At 43.7% G+C, this 26,469-nt stretch overlaps 1 protein-coding gene across 50 annotated transcripts in view; it reads left to right on the top strand.

Annotated features, from left to right (window-relative positions):
- The window catches only part of camk2b1 (calcium/calmodulin-dependent protein kinase (CaM kinase) II beta 1), a 91,845-nt gene that overhangs the window by 29,515 nt on the left and 35,861 nt on the right, over positions 1-26,469 (top strand). For 22 of the 50 annotated variants that reach the window (XM_052461858.1, XM_052461848.1, XM_052461866.1 and 19 more), the window contains exons 3-14: positions 6,129-6,188; positions 6,451-6,492; positions 7,011-7,065; positions 7,405-7,470; positions 16,537-16,609; positions 20,905-21,007; positions 21,168-21,251; positions 21,587-21,681; positions 22,696-22,818; positions 23,061-23,144; positions 23,825-23,867; positions 25,315-25,407. In XM_052461858.1, coding sequence (XP_052317818.1) covers positions 6,129-6,188; positions 6,451-6,492; positions 7,011-7,065; positions 7,405-7,470; positions 16,537-16,609; positions 20,905-21,007; positions 21,168-21,251; positions 21,587-21,681; positions 22,696-22,818; positions 23,061-23,144; positions 23,825-23,867; positions 25,315-25,407 — 921 coding nt within the window. Of the gene's footprint in view, positions 1-4,276; positions 4,528-6,128; positions 6,189-6,450; positions 6,493-7,010; positions 7,066-7,404; positions 7,471-11,812; positions 11,886-16,536; positions 16,610-20,904; positions 21,008-21,167; positions 21,252-21,586; positions 21,682-22,695; positions 22,819-23,060; positions 23,145-23,824; positions 23,868-25,314; positions 25,408-26,469 lie in introns of those variants that run through there. The other 28 variants (XM_052461860.1, XM_052461882.1, XM_052461873.1 and 25 more) reach the window with 9 other exon arrangements.

Below are 26,469 nucleotides of genomic sequence, written 5' to 3'. Positions count from 1 at the left end.
TCTGAATTTGTCGCAGATTGTTGTTGGAAGGCAGCAGCGAGTGATTGTTGTGTTTTCGCTAATGGGTGGACTCTCCTCGCTCCAGCTCCACCTGCAAGGGATACGGCTGGGTGATGGCGACGTAAATGACACATCATGTTAGAAGTGTATCCACTCGAGTAGCCGACAGTGGCAAAGCAATGCTCGCAGACTGTACTTTGTTTGTTTACGGTCTTCTTACCCTCGTCATCGTATTGAACGCTGAATCCAAAATGTTCCCACATAGCGGGTTTGAAAGACGACGGTGCCTCTTAAATTTTGCTTCTCTCTGTCTCGCTAGCGCTCACAATTGTCATGTTGGAGCTGAGCTGAGAGAATATTTGTTTTTAGTTTCCCTTCTCTTCATGGGGCCCCTTTAGAGAAGTTTCCTACTGAAATGTCATTGCAAATCTTCCATTGGTTGTTTAAGGGGGAGGGGGTTGCGCTCACTGCGGTTGCCACATTTTGAGACATTGCTGTGGAGTAAAGTTTGTCAGCCCTCAGGAGACCCCTAATGGCCTGGGGCCTCAAGCAGTTGCCTGCCAAACCTGTTCACAAGCTGCATGTATGGTTCTGTGGATCTGAATGTACAACGTGCGTGTAGTCTGCAGCGCAATAAACAAGTTTTGGAAATTCTAGGAAAATGACAGGCATATCTTAATTCTGCGGTTCATGTGTGCGTATTTGACCATAGGGGGCGTACCGAACGGTTCGACAACATACTGTGTACCGTTGCATCCCTAATGTCTACGCACAAACACCTGCTGTTGTAACACACATAGCACACATAAATAATTGTATAATGTATTGGTAATCCTGTGGTCCTCAGTATATCGGGATTTAGGGTAGCTGGTTTCCTAACAAGTATCTCTATCTGTGGCCTACAGATGTGGGATCTTAATTTGGTCACTCTATTGTTGCTGAGAATTTTTCTGCATAGCAGGAAATGCAAAATGTCAGGCTTGATTTGCCCGAACAAAAAATGCACCACCCCCCTAAAGAAAACTCCTTAAAAATCCTTAATTATAATACACATAATAAATCACATTACCTGTTGCTGCAGGATTATTTTCCTGCTGTAGAAAACTGGCTAAAATTAAGATCCTACATCTGTATGGGCCATTTTGGAGTAAAACATGGACTATTACGAGACCAGATCTGTCTATGGATTGAACAAGCAGTTTGAGTCAATGTCTGTCTGCTACAGGTTTAGCTTTCATCGATTGACAAAAGGTGGTAAAAGACTAAATAAGATCTTCCCTGTCTGAGTGGAAGTGGGCAGTGAGTAGTAGGTACACAGTGCAGTTGTATTTTAGCAGCGCTTATGTGAAGAGGCTTTGCTATTGGCAAAGACCAGCAAGAAAGAAAAAGACAGCTGTTATATAATAAATCAAAATAACTTTATTTTACAAGTGCTGGCTGTCGTTGGTTGGCTTGTTGCTGGTCGATGGAGAAGCTTTTGGGTACATCTCAGTAGTCTCAACTCTCTTCATCTCAGAAACTATTGGATGCACTGATTTGATATGGTGGTTGCCTACACCACCAGCCTACACGTGTTTTCACTCCAATTAGGATGAAGGAAAGGAGACAAGAGAGACCGACACTAAAACAGGAAATGTCCGTGCTCAGGTCTGTTCAACGCTGGTCCGGCCAATCTGAACCACTGCTTTTAATCATGGCAAGGCGACCGGAAACATGACCGAATACAGCTATTTGCAGCTATTCGCTCCGCAAGGCAATCGAACAAGCTAAGAGTCAGTATAGAGACAAAGTAGAGTCACAATTCAACGGCTCAGACACAAGACGTATGTGGCAGGGTCTATAGTCAATCACAGATTACAAAAAGAAAACCAGCCCCGTCGTGGACACTGGCGTCTTGCTCCCAGACAAACTAAACAACTTCTTTGCTCGCTTTGAGGACAATACATTGCCACTGACACAGTCCGCTACCAAAAACTGCGGGCTCTCCTTCACCGCAGCCAACTTGAGTAAAACATTTAAATGTGTTAAACCTTGCAAGGCTGCAGGCCCAGACGGCATCCCTAGACATGTCCTCAGAGCATGCTCAGACCAGCTGGCTGGTGTGTCTACGGACATATTCAATCAATCCCTATCCCAGTCTGCTGTTCCCACATGTTTCAAGAGGGCCAACATTGTTCCTGTTCCCAAGAAAGGTAACTGAGCTCAACGACTATCTAGCACTCACTTCCGTCATCATGAAGTGCTTTGAGAGACTAGTCAAGGATCATATCACCTCCGCCCTACCTGACACCCTAGACCCACTCCAATTCGCTTACCGCCCCAATAGGTCCACAGACGATGTAATCGCAATCACACTGCACACTCCCCTAACCCATCTGGAAAAGAGGAATACCTATGTAAGAATGCTTTTCATCGATTACAGCTCAGAATTTAACACCATAGTACCCTCCAAACTCGTCATTAAGCTTGAGACCCTGGGTCTCGACCCCGCCCTGTGCAACTGGGTCCTGGACTTTCTGATGGGCCGCCTCCAGGTGGTGAGGGTAGGAAACAACATCTCCACCCCGCTGATCCTCAACACTGGGGCCCCACAAGGGTGCATTCTCAGCCCTCTCCTGTACTCCCTGTTTACCCATGACTGCGTGGTCATGCACTCCTCCAACTCAATCATCAAGTTTGCAGACAACACTACAGTGGTAGGCTTGATTTACCAACAACGACGAGACTGCCTACAGGGAGGAGGTGAGGTCCCTCTGAGTGTGGTGTCAGAAAAATAACCTCACACTCAATGTCAACAAAACAAAAGAGATGATCGTGGACTTCAGGAAACAGCAGAGGGATCACCCCCCTATCCACATCGACGGGACAGTAGTGGCGAAGGTGGAAAGTTTAAAGTTCCTTGGCGTACACATCATGGACAAAGTGAAATGGTCCACCCACACAGACAGTGTGGTGAAGAAGGCGCAACAGCGACCTCAAGAGGCTGAAGAAATTTGGCTTGTCACCGAAAACACTTACGATCTTTTACAGATGCACAATCGAGAGCATCCTGTCGGGCTGTTTCACCGCCTGGTACGGCAACTGCTCCGCCCAAAACCGTAAGGCTCTCCAGAGGGTAGTGAGATCTGCACAATGCATCACCGGGGGCAAACTACCTGCCCTCTAGGACACCTACACCACCCGATGTCACAGGAAGGCCAAAAAGATGATCAAGGACAACAACCACAACAACCACTGCCTGTTCACCCCGCTATCATCCAGAAGGCGAGGTCAGTACAGGTGCATCAAGGCTGGGAGACTGAAAAACAGATTCTATCTCAAGGCCATCAGACTGTAAACAGCCATCACTAACAATGAGTGGCTGCTGCCAACATACTGACTCATATCTCTAGCTACTTCAATAATTAAAAATTGGATGTAATAAATGTATCACTAGTCACGTTAAACAATGGAACTTTATATAATGTTTACATACCCTACATTACTCATTTTTATGTACAGTGCCTTGCGAAAGTATTCGGCCCCCTTGAACTTTGCGACCTTTTGCCACATTTCAGGCTTCAAACATAAAGATACAAAACTGTATTTTTTTGTGAAGAATCAACAACAAGTGGGACACAATCATGAAGTGGAACGACATTTATTGGATATTTCAAACTTTTTTAACAAATCAAAAACTGAAAAATTGGGCGTGCAAAATTATTCAGCCCCCTTAAGTTAACCTCTTCAACCTATGGGGGCGCTATGTCATTATTGGATAAAAAGACGTGCCCGTTTTAAGCGCAATATTTTGTCACAAAAAGATGCTCGACTATGCATGGAATTGACAGCCTTGGAAAGACAAAACTCTGACGTTTCCAAAACTGCAAATATATTACCTGTGAGTGCCCCAGAACTAATGCTGCAGGCATCGGTCCGTTTGGTGCGTCACGTTCAATCAAAATGACTATCCAAATATTATACAATGGGTGGGGTGGGTCTAATCCTGAATGCTGATTGGTGTCTATTCCACATATTGCCACCGGCTTAATCTGTGACATACTCATATGCCCATTTACTTTGTTCCGTCTGACTGTGCAATCCACTGTTTTATCAGCTGACAGGCAATTTATAAATTTGATCTCCACTATAAAAAGCATCTAGACATTATCTCAGATTTCTTTTAGACTAACATTTAGTTTTCAACAGCGGAGATTTGTGTCGACCTTGCTGTCTGTCCCTCAAACATTTGCAACATTGTTTCAATATACAAATTCAATCTCCAGCTGTCGCATAGTAATGAACGTGTCGGGGAGTCAGGATGAGCCATACTGGCAGGCAGGCAGCTTTTCTCAGCCAGTCAAAATCAGCATAATCTTTATGGATATACAGAAAGAAATATCAATAGAAAACAGGTCAAACGAAACAAATTGCAGCTGGTTGGCAGTATTTCCAGCTTCCGTTTGAAGTGATCGTGTTAGCTAGCTGTGCTGTTGGCTAGCTCCTCTGAACAATAGTGTCCTGACGAGAGAGCATTTTCTATGCCAGGTAAAATTATGCGTCATTAGCTCATTGTTAAATGTCACTTGAAAACAGCTTAAACAAATGCACATGCAGCTACTTTGTTGCTGTTCTGGCTGTACTGTTTGAAGTAACTGTAGGTTAGCCGTAGTTGGCTATCTAGTAAGCAAGGAATAAGAACGTTGCCAGCCAGTATGGCAATAGAACATTTAGAACGAACGACTGGATCACCTCCATAGATATAGAACAAAAATACTAAACAAATGGGTCGCGTTTCTGGCAACCGAACTGATAGAACCAACAACAAGCCGGCTTGGGTAGCAACCCTAGATTTGTGTTGGGACTATTTCTTGTGTAAGGATGAAATAGTATGAATAAATCATTTTTTCATAAATCATTATTTGAATATGTTGATAACCCATTGTATAAAAGTGATTAATGCTCTCGAAGCCGGTGTTTAGGGGATACAGTATATTGGCATATTTTTCCGCGCCTAACAACGCCCGTGCCAATATGTCCTCCAAACAGATTTCTCGGGTATTATCACCTAATTGGAACTATATCACTTTTTTTTCTCCACAGAACATGTTGGCATCCATTTTTTGTTTGTCCAGAGGAAACCAATCTGTCAAAATGTGCTAGCTCATGTCTACATTCTCTTGCTTACCTAACAGCTAAATGTTTATTTTTTTACTTTGTTATAATTATATTTTCGAGGCTCATGATGTTGTCATGGAAAATATGAATGTTATTTCCAACAACCAATGAGCAACCCTGCCATAAACCCATCTGCATATTGAACATTGAGATTGCCGAAAAGCCAGTTTCTTTGGCAATGACATGGAGTGGCAAGGAGTGGAATGTTAGCTAAAAAGACTGGTACTGTCAGGGATTTCCTCCTCTTCTTCCGAAGAGGAGAGGAGAAAAGGATCAGAGGACCAATATTTAAGACGTAAATGTACACATGAACACTACAAAACAATAAACATGGAAAACCTAAACAGTCCTATCTGGTGCAAAGACAGAGACAGGAACAAGGACAATCACCCACCCCAGTATTAGGCTGTTTCGGTTTTCGTGTTATATTTATTGTTTTTGATTCGTGTTTACTTTGTTTCATTAAACATGGATCGCAATAGCCACGCCGCATTTTGGTCTGACTCTCCTTAACATACAGAAAACCCTTACAGGTACCCAGACTAGAGACATTCAATCCCCTCCTGGATCAAGATCCCCGTTGCCCCAAACATTTGTGGGGTGCACGTATACCCCGGTATGGTACAGAAACGGCATGACGATTTGAACATCTGTTTACCGCCAAACCCTAGTACAAGCTTACGTAACTTTTACCATAATCTCCAACTTGCATTCCATGGCAGTTAGTCAGTCACTAGGCAGTCTACATTTGGTCAACTCCACTGTTTTTAGGCCTGGGTCCCTCCCTCATCCAAGCAGCCAGTGGCGCTGTACTAAAGAGATGCTCACAAGTTGTATCCATTTGTTCTGTTACACTTATGTGCATTTGTGTATTACACCAAAATAAAGTGCTGTCAACGTATATAACTTTATATTGCATCTGTTACAGTATTCAGGCCTGTGTGTGTAAGTGTTTGTTATTCCCTCCTCAGATCACCAGAAGCTAGAGAGAGAGGCCCGTATTTGTCGCCTGCTCAAGCACTCCAACATAGGTGAGTCTTTCTGTAACTAACCAACGCACCAAAGCACTGTCCACCTACCTACACAGTGTGCTGCAATATGCTGCTTCAATCTGCCATTTATCAATCTTCAATATATCTATATATATATATCTATATACATACATGTATACATATATTCTGCAATATAAAGTTTGCTGATTCAACGATCTATCATCTATAATGAGTCTATATGAATCTCTAAGCCGGCACAAAGTTTTGATATCTGCGTCTTGTTTGACTATTCCACATTCAGTACCATGGCGACGGAAGGCTCAGGTTCCTGGGTCTGGCCTCGGTGCGTTTTGATTTATCCTTCCGTTGCCATGCATTATTACTGGCCAAGTATGAATAAAAGGCTTTTTAACGTGAGAGTGCCTTGAGTTGACATTTTTTGGGGAGTTTTTTGCCCCCTAATGCTTTTGCAGTGTTCGCACTACCTGACTGTTCGCACTTCTTCTTGTTGCTTGTTCCAAGTCATTCTTTATCCCCCTGTTTTCACATGAACGTACAGCTCTCGGACAGCTACTTTAGTATCAAAGAAGCACTCTTCCACTGTTTAATTGAGCCTTATACTGTACACTTTAATCCAAATGCCATGATGTGTTTGAAATCAGAAAGCTATTTGGAAAAAGGTTTTACTTGCAACGATCTTTGATATGTGGTTGTCTTAGCTATTTTGGTTGACTGCACCGATTGTTGATTGATGCTCTGGATAAGAGTGTCTGCTAAATGACCAAATGTGAATGTATACAGATTTCATTTGACCCCTCCATGGCTTAGTTCTCCCTCTCTTTCTCTCTCTCTCTCTTTCAGTTCGTCTTCATGACAGTATATCAGAGGAAGGCTTCCACTATCTCCTATTTGACTTGTAAGTTCTCTCTCTCTCCTCTCCTTTTTTACAAATGTGTTACCTCTTTACACCTCTGTCATTTGTCTATCCACTTACTAAAATCCCCCTACTCTTTTACACTACTCTCCTCTCTTATACCCTCCCTCGCTCTCTCCCATGAGATTCTGCCGGTTAACAGTACTAGTTCTAGTTTCCATGGTAACAGCTGGCACTGGGGATGAGAGGATGAGCGAGAGTAGGGTTGTCGAGGGTAACGGGAGTCCTGGTGTAGCAAGCCGGAGCGAGAGGTGCTTCAGACCTGACTGAGCGGAATGATGATCTGATTGGTTAATGAGCTTGTCTCTGATTTGTTGACAGGGTGACTGGAGGGGAGCTGTTCGAGGACATCGTAGCCAGAGAGTACTACAGTGAGGCTGATGCCAGGTAAGACTGGCACATACAGTACATGTCTCTCTCCCTCTCTCTCTTTTTTTCATTCTTCTGCTCTCGCTCTCTCCTTTTCTCAGTCTCTCTCCCTCTTTCTCTCTCTTTCTTTCTCTATCGCTTTCTCACTCCATCTCCCTTTCTTGCTCTCCTTTCACTATCCCACTCTCCTTTTGCTTCTTCCATCCTCTTCTGCCTTGTTTCTTGTCCACACCCTGAATCTCAATACACCAGTGTTTTTCGAAAACCAGAGGCGCAACATCGCTAGACTTCTGGGGCCGCTTGCGAAGTAGACTGCAGACTAGACCAGGGTTTGGGGTTTGGCAAGTCAATGGGAGAAGTAAAAAATCTGTACATTTTCTCATTTTTCTTTTTAACAAGTTTTCATTTTCATCAACTTTATTTCAATGGAGTGTCTTTGATTTAACGGTTTGCACAAGCGCATTTTGGGGCAACATGACCGTTAGACCCGTTGACGTGTTTCTGCACATGAGTTTAGCTAGTTAACGTCGCCATGACATCGCCTACAAGTGTGATCAGGGATTTGAGAGGCAGTTTTTCTGCCTATCTTCAAACAGTACTGTCTTTGTCAGTACATTGAAGCAGCTTCCTATTCTCAGGTCTGACTTGGTTTGATAAGGTGCAAGAGAAGCACTATTATCAAAGACTCTGGGAAAGAGAAGTGGAATGTCATCGCTGTCAGATATCTAGCTATGCGATAATAAGGACATCGGACCAAGGGAAGGAAGCCAGTGGAGAGTATTGAAATTGACCCCATCTGTGTCTCAGTAGCCATACTGTCTAGTCCAGTCAGATATGAGCTATAAGCACTGATCTGGAGACGGATATTAGAACAGTGAAGCTATACACACCCTGTCCTTCGTTCTCTTTCTCGTTCTCTTTCACTTTCTGTCACTCATTTTCTCTCCCCCTGTCCCACATTCTCTCATTTTCTGTCATCTCTCTCTTCCTTTCACTGACGCAGTGTGGCTACCTCTACAGCTACCCTATCAGAGCAGTACTCTAGCACACATATACAAACAAACACACCACAGGGCAGGGTGGGGCAAGGTCACTGCCTTATCTCCAGTGAGTGTCTTCTGCCAGTCTTTCACTCTTGATATTACAACCCACACACAATGGCTGTTTGGAGGAGGCACATCACACACATTGGTTAGCGTGTGAATTGTTAAGGGAGAGTGTGTGTGTGTTTGGACCTGTGTGTGAAAGTTGGGGTGTGTGTGAAACAAAGTATGTGTAAAGACAAGTGTGCATCTGTCTATGCACTGAATGTCAATGTGTGAATATGGAGATGATGAGAGTAGGTGTGTGTGTCAGTCATCCAGGTCAGCCTTGCCCCCTGTTTCCTAGGAGACCAGCAATAACTGGGCCTTTTAATTAGCTGACATAATTAGTCACACACAAAAAAAAATGTATAGCTTAAAATTGTAGATATATTTTTTCTGTCATGTGCTGGAGTTGCCATGGCAGAACACAAAACAGGACATTAGTTGTTTTCTGGCATTAGACAGAAGCTAAATGTTTTCTACGTTGTTAGCTCAATGAATATGAATTCACCCAAAATCAACTTTCTGTTTTCTGTCCTTCTGAGACAAGAGTGCGATTGTGGCTCAAACTGCTGACCCAGTCACATATATGGGCAGTGTGAAGAGTGTGACTGGGGTTTCTCTGTCCTCCATAGGACCTAGTAAACAGAAGTCCATGGGAGGGAGAGAGAGAGTCAAATGGGCACGGAATGTAATCAGAAAATTCCCCTCTACTCACGGATTAAAAAGCACTTAAATGTCCCCTTACGGCCTATCTAATAACCACAGACCGTCTCCAATAAACTCACTGAGCTGATCCATAACAGAGCATTATTCCACTCTAGGGTTGCAAAATCTGCGGAGCCACTGTAGGGGGTCTGCAATTTGTTGGTGGGGGTATTTTTTTATGTGAACATTTTTTATTTTATAAACCTCCCTAGCTGCAACAGAATACCATTTGTATGTCACTGCGTCCAGTATGAAGGAAGTTAGAGGTAGTTTCACGAGCAAATGCTAACTAGCAATGACTGGAAGTGTACAGGAACAGTTAGTCTGCTAGCTGTTCCTTGTTCATCCGACTCTGGGGAAGTACATACATGGCTTCATTTCCAAAATCTCAAACTATCCCTTTAATATGGAGGAAATCGTCGTTGGAGCCAATTACATAGTTGTTTCTGTGTAGAGAATTCTTAGGCCAGCTGTCTAAGTGCAAATTTTCGAGATGGAAAAACAGTTTGCCAATGTAAACTCACCAAAACCAGATAGAAAGCATGCAGAAAAGATATTGAACTATACAGTACCAGTCAAAAGTTTGGGCACGCCTACTCATTCAAGGGTTTTTCTTTATTTTGACTATTTTCTACATTGTAGAATAATAGTGAAGACCTCAAAAATATATAATAACACGTGACCGACCGGCTCAAATCAGTCGTATGTAGCATAATTTGAAATTGTGTTTTTTTACATTGGATAAAATTAGATACTCCGAGCTACAAAATGGTATATCATTCACTGCATTTGAGGAACAATGGGAAAATAATTCTGCTTTTCAAAGTTGATAAACTTGTAAACTCACTTTTGAGAAAATGGCCTTACTTCTGGAGAGCCCTTTGTATCTATGATGAAAATTACAGGCCTCTCTCATCTTTTTAAGTGGGAGAACTTGCGCAATTGGTGGCTGACTAAATACTTTTTTTGCCCCACTGTATGCCTAGTTTCCTGAAACGGGTCACATATGGAGTCATGTAGTAACCAAAAAAGTGTTAAACAAATCTAAATATATTTTATATTTGAGATTCTTCAAAGTAGCCACCGTTTGCCTTGATGACAGCTTTGCACACTCTTGGCATTCTACAATGTAGAAAATAGTAGAAATAAAGAAAAACTCTTGAATGAGTAGGTGTGTCCAAACGTTTGACTGGTATTATATATATTTTATTTTTATACCATCTTTGAGAATCATCAATCAAATAAAAGCTAGACCGTCAGAGAGAATCTGCTTTAGAACAGCAACATGTTATTTACGCTGCCAGGATACCTTTCTAGCTAATAGACCAAGTTAGAGTTTACACTTCCTCTTCACATTAATTGGGGGGTCGCTAACATGATGGGGGTTCCTGGGTCGCCTGTTTGTTCCTGTGCAATAACATTTTGAAATCCCCTGGTATAAACTACTTTATAAACGGGGTGGCTCGAGCCCTCAATACTGATTTGGCTGATAGCCATGGTATATCAGACCGTATACCACGGGTATGACAAAACGTTTATTTTTACTGCTCTAATTACGTTGGTAACCAGTTTATCATAGCAATAAGGCACCTTGGGGGTTTGTGATTATATGGCCAATATACCACGGCTAAGGGCTGTATCCAGGCAATCCACGTTGCGTCGTGACAAAGACCAGCCCTTAGCCGTGGTATATTGGTACAGAAAAAAACAAATTAATTAGTACTTTATTTTAACTTAAGTACTTAAGTGCTTGCCATGTCCACTTATGCGTCTGTGTGTGTGTGTGTATGTGTGTGTGTGTGTGTGTGTGTCCTCCCACTCAGTATCCATCCTGCAGGCTGTCTTCCTGTTCTGCTATTAGTCACATTATATCCTGCACATTTAACTCCTTCACACACACACACACACACACACACACACACACACACACACACACACACACACACACACACACACAGTGGTAAAGGCACATTAACCCCTTCACTGCGCAATATTTTCCATCCACTCATTGGTTGAAATAACAGTTACACATCAATCCACTGCTCTCCTCTATCTCTCTCTTTCTCATTTTCTGTTCTCTGCCTTGTTCACTTTCTAATGTCAGTCTCTTACTCTCCCTATCTCTCCCTCCTCTCTTGCCCTCTATCATCTCTTATTCCCTCCTTTTCTCGCTGCTCTCCTCCCGTTCTCTCTCCTCCCTCTCTTCTCTTTCTCTATGTTGTGAGCACATCTGGCTGTGCTGTTGTTGGTAGTCTTGTGTCTCATCATGTTGAAAACGGTTTTGTCTCCTCACCCCTCACTGCATTCATCCACTTCATCTCCTCCTGCCATCTCTCCTACTCGATTTCTCTGTTCTATCCATCAAATGTGCATTCTTTTATCACTCTTCAATATTCTGTCCATCTCACTGTTTTTCTTGCTTTTCAAAATCATGTTCACCTGCCAATATTTTTCACCTGTCTACATTTCTCCTCCACCATCCCATCCTCTCTTCTTCCACCTTGCCTCCCTCCATCTCTCCCTCTCCTCCATCTCTCCCTCTCCTCCTCTTTGTTTTGTCTTCACAGTCACTGTATCACTCAGATTCTAGACAGTGTTCATCACATTCACCAACATGACATAGTGCACAGGGACCTGAAGGTCAGTATGTGTAGAGACCAGCTGCACTCCTCTTCCTCCTCCTTCCTCTGCCTGACATCTCCACCCCCTGCACCTCTGCCTGCACCCTCGCCCCCTCCGTCTCAGTCTCCCTGTCGGTTTGTGTTTTTCTGTCACTCGTTCAGTCTATCAGTCTGTCTGTTGCTCTGCTGCGTCTCGATGTGCTTGTTTATTTTATTCTGAGGTTCCTGCATTTGCCTTTCTATGTTGCTCTTGTTGCACTGACTGTCTGACTTCGCCCTCCATCCTCCTCCCTAAACCTTTGACCCCTCATCCCTCTCCCCCCCTCCAACCTCCTCAACCCCCTCAACTCGGGACCCCCACCAGTGCACTTGCCCAGCTTCTCAGACTTCTGCGACCGTTTCTCACTCCCAAGGATGCGTCCCAAATGGCACCGCCTGAAAAACAGCCGTCTTTCACCTTTTTATGGTGAACAATAATGCTTTCGTTTGCTGTATACTTTGGACGTATTGGAATTAGGCCGAGACGGTATCTAAAATAAATATCAATGGTGAACTTGATCAAATTTCTTGTTGGCAGAATGTCTTCTTTTTGCTGTGACATTTGTTGTAATCCGAAATGCTTCCGAAAGACAAAAATGATTGTGGACCTGTAAACAGTTTGAATTCAATAATTTTTTTGTGTTTACTTTGAACCTAACCTAAATATGCTGCACTGCCCGGGAAATCTGAAACATTGTCTACTCTGATTTTTTTTCATACTACAGTAGTCTACACACTTCAATGCAAATGATCAACTGTCTGTTCACCTGTTAAATTCCACTGTGTTATAAACTGTGCTCACTTTCTAATAGATGGAGCATTGACTTGAAATGGTTATAGCTTATCAATAGGCCCAATTAAATGACAGATGCGCGTGGAAATCTGTTGTAATAAGTTCTTCTGCACTGGTTATGATGTATGTATTAGGTTTACAAATGAAACATTGTCTACTCGAGACATATTCAGAGAGAGCCTACAAACGTCAATGGAAAAGGGTTCTACTGTTAAACTGCGCTTCGGGATCGGATCGCATAGAGCAAAATACTTGAAATAGCTCATCTATTTACTTCTGCGAAGTGGGTCCAAATAAATGAGAGAAGGGACTAATGGGAACCTAACTTGTTGTAGGCCTGGTAGGCTATTTCACAAGTATGAAACCATATCACAGTCAGAAAAGTTGAGGAATTTATTCCATGATCATGGAAATGAAATAAATAATAGGAAATAGATGACTATTTAGAATTATTTTCCAATGCAAAGATAAAATAAATAGATATTTGCTCTTCTCACTAATGGCAAATGATTACATCTGATTATATTTAGCTATCTGTTTTTTTGCATGAATAAGAGTGTCAACATATATTTCCCATTTACACAAGGCTACTACTAGGCTTCTTTTGCCTTCTTGCAATGCAATATTTCAACCAGTAGAAACTGTGCGTACGCATGGTCTGAAGTTTTCGGGAGGATAAGCACATTCTCACGTCAAGTTCAGTTTTTATAAATGCTAACTTGTGCATGAAAACTGGCACACGCATGTTTTGGCACATATTTTGTGCATACGCAGCGTTTATAAATGATAATGACGAACAAATTCTTCTTTACAATGATGGCCTACCAAAAGGCAAAAGGCCTCCTGCGGGGACAGGGGCTGGATTAAAAATAAATAAAAATATATAAACATAGGACAAAACACACATCACGACAAGATGTCGTGATCACAGCACACACAAAGATAGACCGAAGACAACAACATAGCATGGCAGCAACACACGACAACACAGCATGGTAAAAACACAACATGACAACAACATGTAGCAACACAACATGGTAACAGCACAAAACATGGTACAAACATTATTGGGCACGGACAACAGCACAAAGGGCAGGAAGGTAGAGACAACAATATGTACAGTTGAAGTCGGAAGTTTACATACACTTTAGCCAAATACATTTACTCAGTTTTTTTTAAACAATTACTGAAATTTAATCCTAGTAAAAATTCCTGGTCTTAGGTCAGTTAGGATCACCATTTTATTTTATGAATGTGAAATGTCAGAATAATAGTAGAGAGAATTATTTATATCAACTTTTATTTCTTTCATCACATTCCCAGTGGGTCAGAAGTTAACATGCACTCAATTAGTATTTGGTAGCATTGCCTTTAAATGGTTTAATTGTCAAACGTTTCGGGTAGCCATCCACAAGCTTCCCACAATAAGTTGGGTGAATTTTGGCCCATTCCTCCTGACAGTGCTGGTGTAACCGAGTCAGGTTTGTAGGCCTCCTTGCTCGCACCAGCTTTTTCAGTTCTGCCACGAAATTGTCTATAGGATTGAGGTCAGGGCTTTGTGATGGCCACTCCAATACCTTGACTTTGTTGTCCTTAAGCCATTTTGCCACAACTTTGGAAGTATGCTTGGGGTCATTGTCCATTTGGAAGACCCATTTGCGACCAAGCTTTAACTTCCTGACTGATGTCTTGAGATGTTGCTTCAATATATCCACATAATTTCCATCCTCATGATGCCATCTATTTTGTGAAGTGCACCAGTCCCTCCTGCAGCAAAGCACCCCCACAACATGATGCTGCCACACTCGTGCTTCATGGTTGGCATGGTGTTCTTTGGCTTGCAAGCCTCCCCCTTTTTCCTCTAAACATAATGATGGTCATTATGGCCAAACATTTATATTTTTCTTTCATCAGACCAGAGGACATTTCTCCAAAAAGTATGATCTTTGTCCCCATATGGAGTTGCAAACCGTAGTCTGGCTTTTTTTATGGCGGTTTTGGAGCAGTGGCTTCTTCTTTGCTGAGCGGCCTTTCAGGTTATGTCGATATAGAACTCTTTTTACTGTGGATATAGATACTTTTGCACCTGTTTCCCCCAGCATCTTCACAGAGTCCTTTGCTGTTGTTCTGGGATTGATTTGCACTTTTCGCACCAAAGTACGTTAATTTCTCGGAGACAGAGCATGGTGTGACGGCTGCGTGGTCCCATGGTGTTTATACTTGCGTAGTACTGTTTGTACAGATGAACGTGGTACCTTCAGGTGTTTGTAAATTGCTCCCAAGGATGAACCAGACGTTAGGCCTTGAAATACATCCACAGGTACACAGGTACACCATTTTCTGGAATTTTCCAAGCTGTTTAAAGGCACAGTCAACTTAATGTATGTAAACTTCTGACCCACTGGAAGTGTGATACAGTGAATTATCAGTGAAATAATCTGTTTGTTAACAAGAAATTAGTGGAGTGGATGAAAAACAACTTTTAATTACTCCAACCTAAGTGTATGTAAACTTCCGACTTCAACTGTAGGTAGATATCTTTGTCTATGAGAAAAGACACACACACCCCTCCCCCCTACACTCGCATTAACATCTGCTAAACACGTGTATGTGACCAATAAAATTTAATTTGACACACTGTGCTGCCTGCGGATATGACCTGGCTAGTATTTATTCATTTGGAGAAGACTAGGGATCGTAATATATAGCCCTGAACTTTACTGCCAGGCCGGTCCAAGCCGGAGTAAATCAGCTAGCTCGCTGACACCAATACACTCCCATAATATCCTCTCTTTCTTTCCTTCCCTCTTTCTCAAACTCTATTTCTCCCTTGTTTAAGCTCTAATATTCCTCTCTTTGTGCTCTCTTCTTCTCTTCTTTCTCTCTCTCTCACTTCGTGTCATTATATCTCATAGACAGTATATCATTTCTTTACTGCATACTGAAAAGTCTATATTCTATGTACTGTATATTTTAGACACAAATAATGATTTACTGCAGTCTATTTCAACACACATCTTCTGTAGGTGTCGCTGCTAGATAAGTATATTGCATCAACAGATTGAAATAACTACACACTGCAGATTGTTTTACTTCGAGTTGGCTCTTAGAATTTAAGTCGTTTTTCTACTTTTATCTGGCATTTTGCTTGACAGACAAAGAACCCAACCAACCACTGAACCTTTTTTACCCTCCCTTTCCCCCCAAAAAACACACACACACACACACACACACACACACACACACACACACACACACACACACACACTCACACTCCTGCATCTCAACACACTCCCTCTCTCTCACACAGCCCCTCCAACCCAACACGCGTGTGCATGCAGCAGCACACCTCCCTGTGTTGGATCACGATAATATAAATGCTACCTATCTATGCACACATGTACCTGGCCTCCTACCATATGTCTGTCTCCTCCCCACATGGATCCATGTTCATAAATGCTCATACCTTTTCATGAAATCGTCATACATTTGATGTTGACTTCTCCTTTTTACTTGAAAGTTGACCATTGATCTTTCATTTATTGGATGGGTGAAGACCAGTTATATGGTGGGAACTCCAATCCACAAGGCACCACCATATTGCTCACATCTATACAATTCTTTTAGATTGTTGGTCACCTAATTGGTAGCAAATCTTTTAGATTATTGGTCACTCTTATTGCCAAACCATTGGGCGATTAACTTGGCCATGGGCCGCAAGAAGGTGTGTCTGTGTGATAGAAGTCCCCCACCCCCATCCCCCCCATCCCCTGGCCTTTGCACGGGAATGTAGCAATGCTGTTCAGACTAACATGCGCCCCCTGGTGTTTGCATGCAGTCATTGCATCCAGCAGATCCTGGAGGCGGTGCTACACTGCCATCAAATGGGCGTGGTGCACCGAGACCTGAAGGTGAGTGACAGGTATCACCTTACTGCCTGTATGTTGTCTCCTGTGTGTGTCCAATGTGTGCGTGTGTGTAACTGTTGCCCGTTCAGCGTGTGTCCAGTGTGTGTATAGGTGTGTCTATCCTCTATTCGTGTGTTGGTGTAAGTGACGTTTTCCAGCATCACTGTTTGGATTGTAGCTTTAGATAAGTATTTTGTCTCTTCTGTTATGCTGTAGCTTGTCAGGCCTACCCATTAGTTTGCATATTAAAAAGCAATCAAAAGCAGTCAGTTGGCCATGGTCAGTCTCCTGTTTTCAGGTCAGATTCTCCGCCTACTTTAGCACCGTCTCTCTCTGCACCATGTGTTCTGTGACCTTTGGCCTATCTGGTTATGTCCTGCCAAATGCTGCTCCCCTATCTCTCTCCTGTTGTTGAAACAGCACCTCTCCTAGTCTGTGGAGAATGCCAGTATGCGTGCTTGTTACGCCAGCTGACTGATGGCTCTGCTATGCTTTGCTAAGCTATGCTATGCCATGCTGTACTATGCCGGCCCTCCCTTGGAACAGGGTTTGTTTCTCTACTCTTCAGCCTAGGCTGCTGTATTAAAATTATCCCCATGTTATTCTGTTTCCCAATAGCCTATGGATTTCTAAATGGCAATCGCTTTGTCCAATTGATTTGTCTCTATGGTGCTTCCAATGGAGTTGTATAGCTTCCAGTGAGACTGTATTTATAGATGAAACTACCGCAACAGAAGCGGTTGCCGTTTACTGAGTCGACTGTGATTGGCTTGCGGTCAGGGCAGTCCTTTCCTGTTCTGTCCTGTGTGTCTGTGTGTATACTTGGGGGTCTGTGAGCAAGCTTGTGTGTTATTATAACTATTATTATATTATAGCTATACCTTGTTTTGCATGATGCTAGTCTGCCGCTGTAGTGTCTGGCCAATTCCACAGTAACAGAGTGATGCTGAGACTCCGATTATTCACTTAAAAATGTATGTAAAATAAAAACCAATGATTGCAAAGTTAAATAAACCATAGAACTCTTTGCACAAGGACTACTTTGAACACTTTCTGCCATATTTTTGAGTCATAAACATGTGTTATACTGTCAACATTGACTACAAAGTGTAAAGAGGATCACTTTGGTCATAAAGTCGGTCTCGTCCAAAATGGGGTTTTGTGAGACTTGTGGTTGCGACTGCATCCCAATGTAAATTCATGTTGGATTCCATGGAATTGAACTTTTATGCTAATGCCAGTGGCATGCCCAGGCCCCCGGGCTGTGGCAGCATTCCTCTTCAAGTAGTGTTGTGTTTATCAGAACTGTTGTGGCTATTTTTTTTATTTAGCGGCCACACCTATCAGGTTACAGTCCGGCAGTACTGGGGCAATTCACCCAGTAGGCCATAGTGTGATATGACTGAGGACCTCTGGGAGTGTCTGAGTGGCGAGAAGAACACTCCCATCTTGGAAGCGCGAATCAGCAAATAACAAATCAAATTAGGACCACCAAACAGTTATGAATAACTGAATAGTGTGAAAAGTAAAGCACGACTACAAAGAAGGCACACTGTTCTGTTGATATGTTTCTTCTAAAGTCCCAAAACAGAGAAATTAGGCTAAATGACTTAACCCAATCTCTGGTTTCACAATTGGAGTGCCATTTCAATGGAGGCCTGTCTGTCTGGCTGCATCTCTTCTCTCTCTCCTCTCCTCTCCTCCACTCCTTCAGAAGGAATCTAAGCAGATAGAGCCATGTCTGGAATGTTGAAACAGCTCCCACTCTACTCCTGCGAAAGGAAAGATGGAGAAAGAGAGAGGGAGAGAGAGAGAGAGAGAGCGAGAGAGAGAGCTGGGAATCGTTCCATCCCAAACACCCACACACAGGCCCTCACTGCTCTCCAGCACCGCAATCTCTCACACTCGCATTCCCTCACCTAACCCACTTTATTGTGTGTGTGTGTGTGTGTGGAGGGAAGGAGGAAGGGCGGGAAGGAACTTGTGTGTTGCTGCAGAGGGCTGCTATTATGCGATGTGCAGAGAAAGATGTTTGTCTGTCTGCGCATGTTGAATTTCTGTGTGTTTGTGCGCGTGGCCTGGACATTGTTTGTTTGTGCGCGTGGCCTGGACATTGTGTGTTTGTGCGCGTGGCCTGGACATTGTGTGTTTGTGTGCGTGGCCTGGACATTGTGTGTTTGGATATTGAAATCTATTTTTTGGAAGCTTGCAGTTAATCTGAAATCCACCCACAATCATAGCAGGGATTATCCTAGTGCTTGTAGTTAATCTAAAATCCACCCACAATCATAGCAGGGATTATCCTAGTGCTTGTAGTTAATCTGAAATCCACCCACAATCATAGCAGGGATTATCCTAGTGCTTGTAGTTAATCTGAAATCCACCCACAATCATAGCAGGGATTATCCTAGTGCTTGTAGTTCATCTGAAATCCACCCACAATCATAGCAGGGATTATCCTAGTGCTTGTAGTTCATCTGAAATCCACCCACAATCATAGCAGGGATTATCCTAGTGCTTGTAGTTCATCTGAAATCCACCCACAATCATAGCAGGGATTATCCTAGTGCTTGCAGTGTTGGCAAATTTGAACTTTCTCCATAGAAATGAGTAAACACTGAATCATATTTGTTTTTCATTTCACCTTTATTTAACCAGGTAGGCTAGTTGAGAACAAGTTCTCATTTGCAACTGCGACCTGGCCAAGATAAAGCATAGCAATTCGACACAAAACAATAACACAGAGTTAGACATGGAATAAACAAAACATAGTCAATAATACAGTTGAACAAAAGAAAACAAAAAGTATATATACAGTGAGTGCAAATGAGGCAAGATACGGGAGTTAAGGCTGTGATGTGGCTGAGGGGGAGATGACACCAAGTATGACACCAAGTAAGGTAACCGCCTCAGGATTACAGTTCCTCTCTCGTTCGTTCTCCCTTGCCCTCACTCTCTTTCTCTCTCTTCCCACTCCTTCGCTCTCTTTTTTGCTGTTTCTCTCTATCTCTCCCTTCACTCACTCGCTCTCTTTCTCTCGCTCTCTTCTATCTCTTTCCCTGTCTCGCTTTCATTCTCTTTTTCTCTCTTCCTCCTTCTCTCTCTTTTGAGGTCTTTCTTTCTCTCTCTCTCCTTCTGTTCTCTCTCTCTCTCTCCTCTGCTTCCGAGCAGCGCAGAGCCCAAGTTTTGTTGTTATTGCCTCATTTGGGGCGGCGGGTAGCCAAGTGGTTAGAGCGTTGGACTATTAACCGAAAGGTTGCAAGTTCGAATCCCCGAGCTGACAAGGTAAAAATCTATCGGTCTGCCCCTGAACAAGGCAGTTAACCCACTGTTTCTAGGCCGTCATTGAAAATAAGAATTTGTTCTTAACTGACTAGTTAAATAAAGGTAAAAAAGAAAAAGAAAATGCATAAGTCAGTATTATTATGGCTACAAACAAGTTAGGTAGAGAGGTGGAGGGATGAGGGAGAGCGGGAGAAGAGGGGGGGGGGGTGTAATAATGAGACATAAAGAGGAAGACAGGCTGCAATGCTGGGTCAGCAGTGACACTGTTAACACAGTGTTTATACCTCACACACTCTCTACAGGCGGGTGTGTGTGTGTGTGTGTGTGTGTGTGTGTGTGTGTGTGTGTGTGTGTGTGTGTGTGTGTGTGTGTGTGTGTGTGTGTGTGTGTGTGTGTGTGTGTGTGTGTGTGTGTGTGTGTGTGTGTGTGTGTGTGCTAGGAAAGTAACAGAGAATGTGTGTCTGAGCTAGATAGTGCCTCCCGCTCTATCATACAAACTATCTAGGTGAAGTAAATATGCCAGAAGTCATCCATTATACCTATCCAGTCCCTTCAGATCTGCAAACATCCGAGCAATGGGAACTAAGGGAAGGGAATAGGCTGACACATTTATATTGTGTAGAGTGGAGTTAGGCTACAGTAGGTCTACAGCACAGTAGCCTTGCAGAGAGAGAGAAGGGGCCAGTGGGGATAGCAGCCCATTATTAGAGTCCCCCTCTGACAGAGAGTAATGAGGCTGCTCTATCTGGGACAGAGAGAGAGAGGGGGGGGCACCACCAACTCCCCACACCACAGCCCAAACCAATATACCCTAAACCACAGCAAACTATAGGTGTTCCGGTGTGTGTGTTTTCATGTGGTACATCTGTGTGTTTTTTCTGTTACTGTTTGTGTATGTGTGTAAATAAACTGTTGCAAACACCACAAGAGTGTTTGGATGTCTTCCGTCTCTCCCCCTCCTCCTTTCTCTTATAGTTCAAAGCAGGAGTAACCATAGCGCCCCTCTCCCCCAGCCAGAGAACCTGCTCCTGGCCAGCAAATGCAAGAATGCTGCCGTCAAGCTGGCTGACTTTGGCCTGGCCATCGAGGTACAGGGGGATCAGCAAGCCTGGTTTGGTACGTTCTGACCCTAGATCTGTGGTTCTGACTGTACTACACCAACATGTTCTCAACCTTTCATCATTCATCCCACTAGGGGTGATGTGCTAAGCTTGGAGTTGTTTGTGCGTGCGTGTGTGCGTGCGTGCGTGCATGTGTGTGTATTGTCGTGCTGCAGGATTTGCTGGCACACCGGGATACCTGTCCCCTGAGGTTCTGAGAAAGGAGGCATATGGCAAACCTGTGGACATCTGGGCCTGCGGTGAGCATCTCACACATTTACACACACGCGTGCGTGAGCACGCACACACACACACTCTTTTGGGCACACAGAAACACGCACACACAGACATTATACACACATATATACCTTCACACCCAGACACAAATGCTTGGACACAAAAGCAAAGTAAATATTCATAAAAAATGCTGATTCTGTATTTTCTCCATCTGTGTGTTTCACTCTCTCGTTTTCTCTCTCTCTCTCTCTCTCTCTCTCTCTCTCTCTCTCTCTCTCTCTCTCTCTCTCTCTCTCTCTCTCTCTCTCTCTCTCTCTTTCGTTCTCTGTCTCTCACGCTCTCTCTGTCTCTTTCTCAGGGGTGATTCTGTATATCCTGCTGGTGGGCTACCCTCCCTTCTGGGACGAGGACCAGCACAAACTGTACCAACAAATAAAAGCAGGGGCATACGATGTGAGATACAAGATCTGGACGAGGCCTGCTCTCCTCTCCATTGCTACCTGCTGTCCTCTCCTATCTTCTCTCCATTTTCTCTATTCTCCTCATCCCCACTCTCTATTCCTTTTCTCCTTTCCTTTTGTTGTGTCCTCTCTTTCTTTTGTCTTTTCCTCGCCTCACTCCCCTCTACTTCTTCACTCTTACTGCCACACTGCTCTCTGTTTGCTCTCCTGTTCTCTCTTTCTTTCTCTCTATCTTTTTCTGTCCCTCTCTTTTTTGCACACCTCATCTTACTTACTTTACCCTCTTTCCCTATTTCGGTCGTCCACTCCCTTCCCCGCAGCGCCTCCTCTCTGCCTCTCCCCCCATTTCTTTTTTTAGAAGTAACTAAATCACCTCATTAATAGTTTTAGAGGAGCGAGAAAGTGCCTACAGTACCTTGAGCACATTAGTCCCATTTCAGGAAAGAATCTCATGGAGATTGTCGTTGAGCTATGATGACGTTAAGAACCCCAAAAGCCTATCATTAAAAGACACAATGTCCCAGATCGCTTGCTGACAATTTGCCGTCACATCCCGATGTTACATATTTATTTGTTAATGCATTATTTATACAGGACATACATTGTCTTAGTAAGGATGGTGAGAGAGTACACTTTTACACCACGTCTATAAACACAGTCTTATATAGAGAGGAGTACCCAGTATATTTACCCGGGGTATTCCGCTGGCTGTGTGTCTGCTGGCTTTCTCTTCTGCCTGGTACTTAGTTATATAATTGATTGTTCAATGTAATTGTTTGGCCAGCGAGTGCACTCACCTGGGACCTGTTCAGAGCAGTGGAACATTTGAAACATTGCTGATAGAATTTGATTGATTACCACTGTAATACTTTTCAATGTTAGAGTATTATATAGACGAATGGAGAGTCCAGAAGCCTAGAACCTGATCAAGCCCGTGTGTGTGTGTGTGTGTGTGTGTGTGTGTGTGTGTGTGTGTGTGTGTGTGTGTGTGTGTGCGTGTGTGTAGTTTCCCTCCCCAGAGTGGGACACAGTCACTCCAGAGGCTAAGAACCTGATTAACCAGATGTTGACCATTAACCCTGCCAAGAGGATCACCGCCCAGGAGGCCCTCAAACACCCATGGGTCTGCGTAAGTACACATGTCACTATGTATTGTAATATATCCAGAAGAGATAAACACCCACTCATATACATACAGACAAAGGCACAAAGATTTAACTCATGTGACTTACATTTCCTCTATCTTTTCTCTCTCTCTCTCTCTCTCTCTCTCTCTCTCTCTCTCTCTCTCTCTCTCTCTCTCTCTCTCTTTCTGTGTGTATCTCTCTTTATCCCCCTGTCTCTCTCTCTCTCTGTCTCTCTCACACACAGCAACGTTCTACAGTGGCATCCATGATGCACAGGCAGGAGACCGTGGAGTGCCTGAAGAAATTCAATGCCAGGAGGAAACTCAAGGTCAGTGGATGACTTTGGTTTTCTGTGTCCGTTTCAGTTCATTTGTGAGTGGTTTTCAGACCTCAACCATTTTCTTGCGTCAAGACAATTCCATGCCACTTGTTCTATAGCTATAGCCTGTTATGTAGCTATTTAGCCCAATTTTGGGGTTTAGAGCATGTAAGAAAGGCATCTCACTGTCATTAAAACTTGAAACTAGCTATATGCCTAAATCTCAAATGAATGGAAAAGATTTGCACAATATTATAATCTGAAGTGTGGCCTGTTGACATGACTCTGTCGTATCAAAGCAGTCTTGGTTTGACCACCTCTCCTCTTTTCTCCTTCCCTACCCTTTCCTCTCATCTTTTCTCCTTCCCTACCCTTTCCTCTCCTCTTTTCTCCTTCCCTACCCTTTCCTCTCCTCTTTTCTCCTTCCCTACCCTTTCCTCTCCTCTTTTCTCCTTCCCTACCCTTTCCTCTCCTCTTTTCTCCTTCCCTACCCTTTCCTCTCCTCTTTTCTCCTTCCCTACCCTTTCCTCTCCTCTTTTCTCCTTCCCTACCCTTTCCTCTCCTCTTTTCTCCTTCCCTACCCTTTCCTCTCCTCTTTTCTCCTTCCCTACCCTTTCCTCTCCTCTTTTCTCCTTTCCTCTCCTCTTTTCTCCTTCCCTACCCTTTCCTCTCTTCTTCTCCTCTCTCAGGGGGCCGTGCTCACGGCTATGCTGGTTTCACGGAACTTCTCTGGTAAGTGTTGCATCAACACGCACACCTACTCTTTACTTCGTGTGGAACCTGCAAGGGTGTGGGGCTCTGGCTAGAAGTTGCCCTTAGGCACAGAGTCAAGATCAGCTAACCCTCCCTAAAGTCAAGGGGTTAAAGGCCACTGACAAGATGCACACAATGTGGCAGCTATTTGGAGATGAGAAGTTGAGTCCAGTAGCAAATGTAGCAAACACGTGCATTTTTCAACAGTATATAACTCGTTTTCATATGCTACACAATCAGCAGCATGTCGGTCGGTCTGTCTCTCTGGGAGGTCGGTGCTTCAGTGAACATGAGTCACTCTGATCGTAACAGCAGGCCTTAAATTGTAAAATGATCTGAGGTCCTCCCCCGGCTTTATCCACACACACACCTACAGACACAAGCACGCACACACACACCTGTGTGCCGCATCCCCACTCCAACACCCTCATCTCCTCAGGAAGAGGAGCCATTATTAGAGTTCGGTCATCCAGGGATGAATCACAGAGAAGAGATGGATATGAGAGACAGAGAGATGGTTGAGGGAGAGCAAGGGGAGACGGGTTGATGGATAAGGTAGAAAAAGGAGAGGAGAATGATGGATGAGGGAAAGGGAGATGTGAGTGAAAAGGAGAGACGAGAGAAAGGGGGAGATACAGATGTAGGATCTTAATTTGATTACCCTGTTGCTGGAAGAAATGTAAAACTTGTAGTGTATTTGAGGTTTAAAAAGGCTTCTGAAGTTTGTAATTTCAACATTGGTTTTCCCTTCCAAAAAATGCATCAACCACTACAAAAATGTTCATTAAGTATAGCACACATTAATAATTCACATTTCCGGTTGCTGCAGGATTATTTTCCCGCTGTAACAAACTGGCTCAAATGAAGATCCTACATCTGTAGATAAGGGAGAGGGTGGAGAAGGGTTAGGAGATGGAGTAGGATGTGAAAGAGAGAATGAGAGGTGAGATGGGAGGGAGTGTTAGAAGGGATGGAAAGAGAGAGGGTCCGACAAGAGAAGTGAAATGGCTTCAGTATCCTTGACATCTCCTTCTAACCCTTATGAACGGTTCCAGTCGGGTATTGGATGATGGTGTTAGATGTATCACTAGCTGTGTTCATCCCTATTAGTCACTTCGCAATGAACTCATTTGATGCTTTATTTCAGTGTGTTGGTGGCAGTGATGTGTACAGTATAGAGGAAAATAACCTACATTGGGAGAACTTGAACTTGGACTTCTATGTCAGGAAGATATTGTGTTCCTCTGTGTGCTCTATTAATCCGCCTCTCTTTTGGACTAATGAACCATATTTGTTTCCTTCTCTCCATTTCTTCCTTACTTCTCTTCCCTCTATCCCTCCAACCTCCTCCTCTTCCTCTTCCCTTCTCTCTACTATTCTGCCCCCTCTTTCTCTGTGGCGACTGTGTGTGTGGGACACCAAACAGTCGGCTGTCGCTCCACCGCTCCAATCAGTATCACTGCCGCTGCGGCAGCTGCATCCGCGGCAGCGGGCTCCACCACTGGGCTGGTGGAACAAGGTAGCCTGGCACACCTGGGGGTGCTACCCTCCTCACTCCCTCCCTCGTTTCTCTTCTCGTCCTCTCTCCTTTCCTCCTAGCATGGGTGTTCAGAGCATGCCACTTCCATCGCCACACCTCATTGGCCACCTGGCCTCTTCCTCTCCACTCACATGCTATTCCTCCTCTCCTGCTCCATCTCCCCATTCCTTCACTGCACATAGCAGCACAGTGGAGCATGCCTGACCCAACAAGATCTGTCCTTCTTCTCCCTTTATGATCTCTCTTTCTCTCTCATTCATGTTCCTGCTAACACACCATTCCATACAGCTTCAGTCCCATCTTCATTTGCCTCTTTTCATTGAATTCCTCTATTTCCTTCCTTGTTCCCCTGCTCTACCTCTCTCCTCAATGTTTCTCTGTTAATAACACTGGGAAAGTTTCCCCCCCCCTGTCATTTTTAAGGATGGAACGGCCCATGTGCTGTCGGTGAATGCTGCATGGGGCACTGGACTGGTGCATGCATTCTAACACAGGGGGTTGCAGGGATATGATGCGTGGTTAACATAGTGAAAGATGCAAGGTTGGGGCTTCTCATGAAAACTGTTTTTCTATACCTGTAACAATCCAAAGTTTGCGTACAACATAACAACAGAAGGATGATAGTTTGCCAGTAGTTGAGTGTGTAATTGCACCACAGTTGATGAATAAAAATGCTACAGAATACCCACTACACAGTCTAGTGTAGGGAAAGATTCCATCAGTCTTCGAAGTACATTGTCATTGTTGGCTACTGTCCTGTATGTTCAGCAATACTAGCATTGGCTAACTATTCAATTGAGTCTATATCATGTTTATAACATACGGATAGAGCTGATGCAATCAGCTTTGCTGTCCTCACCACTTCCCACTGTCTCCACAAGACTAATCAAATATTGCAACTTCATACTGACCTGTCTGTCTCTCTACATTAGATCTACTCCTCCTCCACTAGAGAGACAGAGACAGAGACAGATGCTCGGGATACGCAGGATACAGTTAGCCTCCCTAGAGGCAAATAGAAGTTCACTGAAATGTTTCTTC

The sequence above is a fragment of the Oncorhynchus keta genome, chromosome 14, assembly GCF_023373465.1.
Source record: "Oncorhynchus keta strain PuntledgeMale-10-30-2019 chromosome 14, Oket_V2, whole genome shotgun sequence".
In the NCBI taxonomy this organism is placed as follows: domain Eukaryota; kingdom Metazoa; phylum Chordata; class Actinopteri; order Salmoniformes; family Salmonidae; genus Oncorhynchus; species Oncorhynchus keta.
Note: the sequence above shows the minus strand (reverse complement) of the source record. Positions and strands in the feature narration are given on the sequence as shown.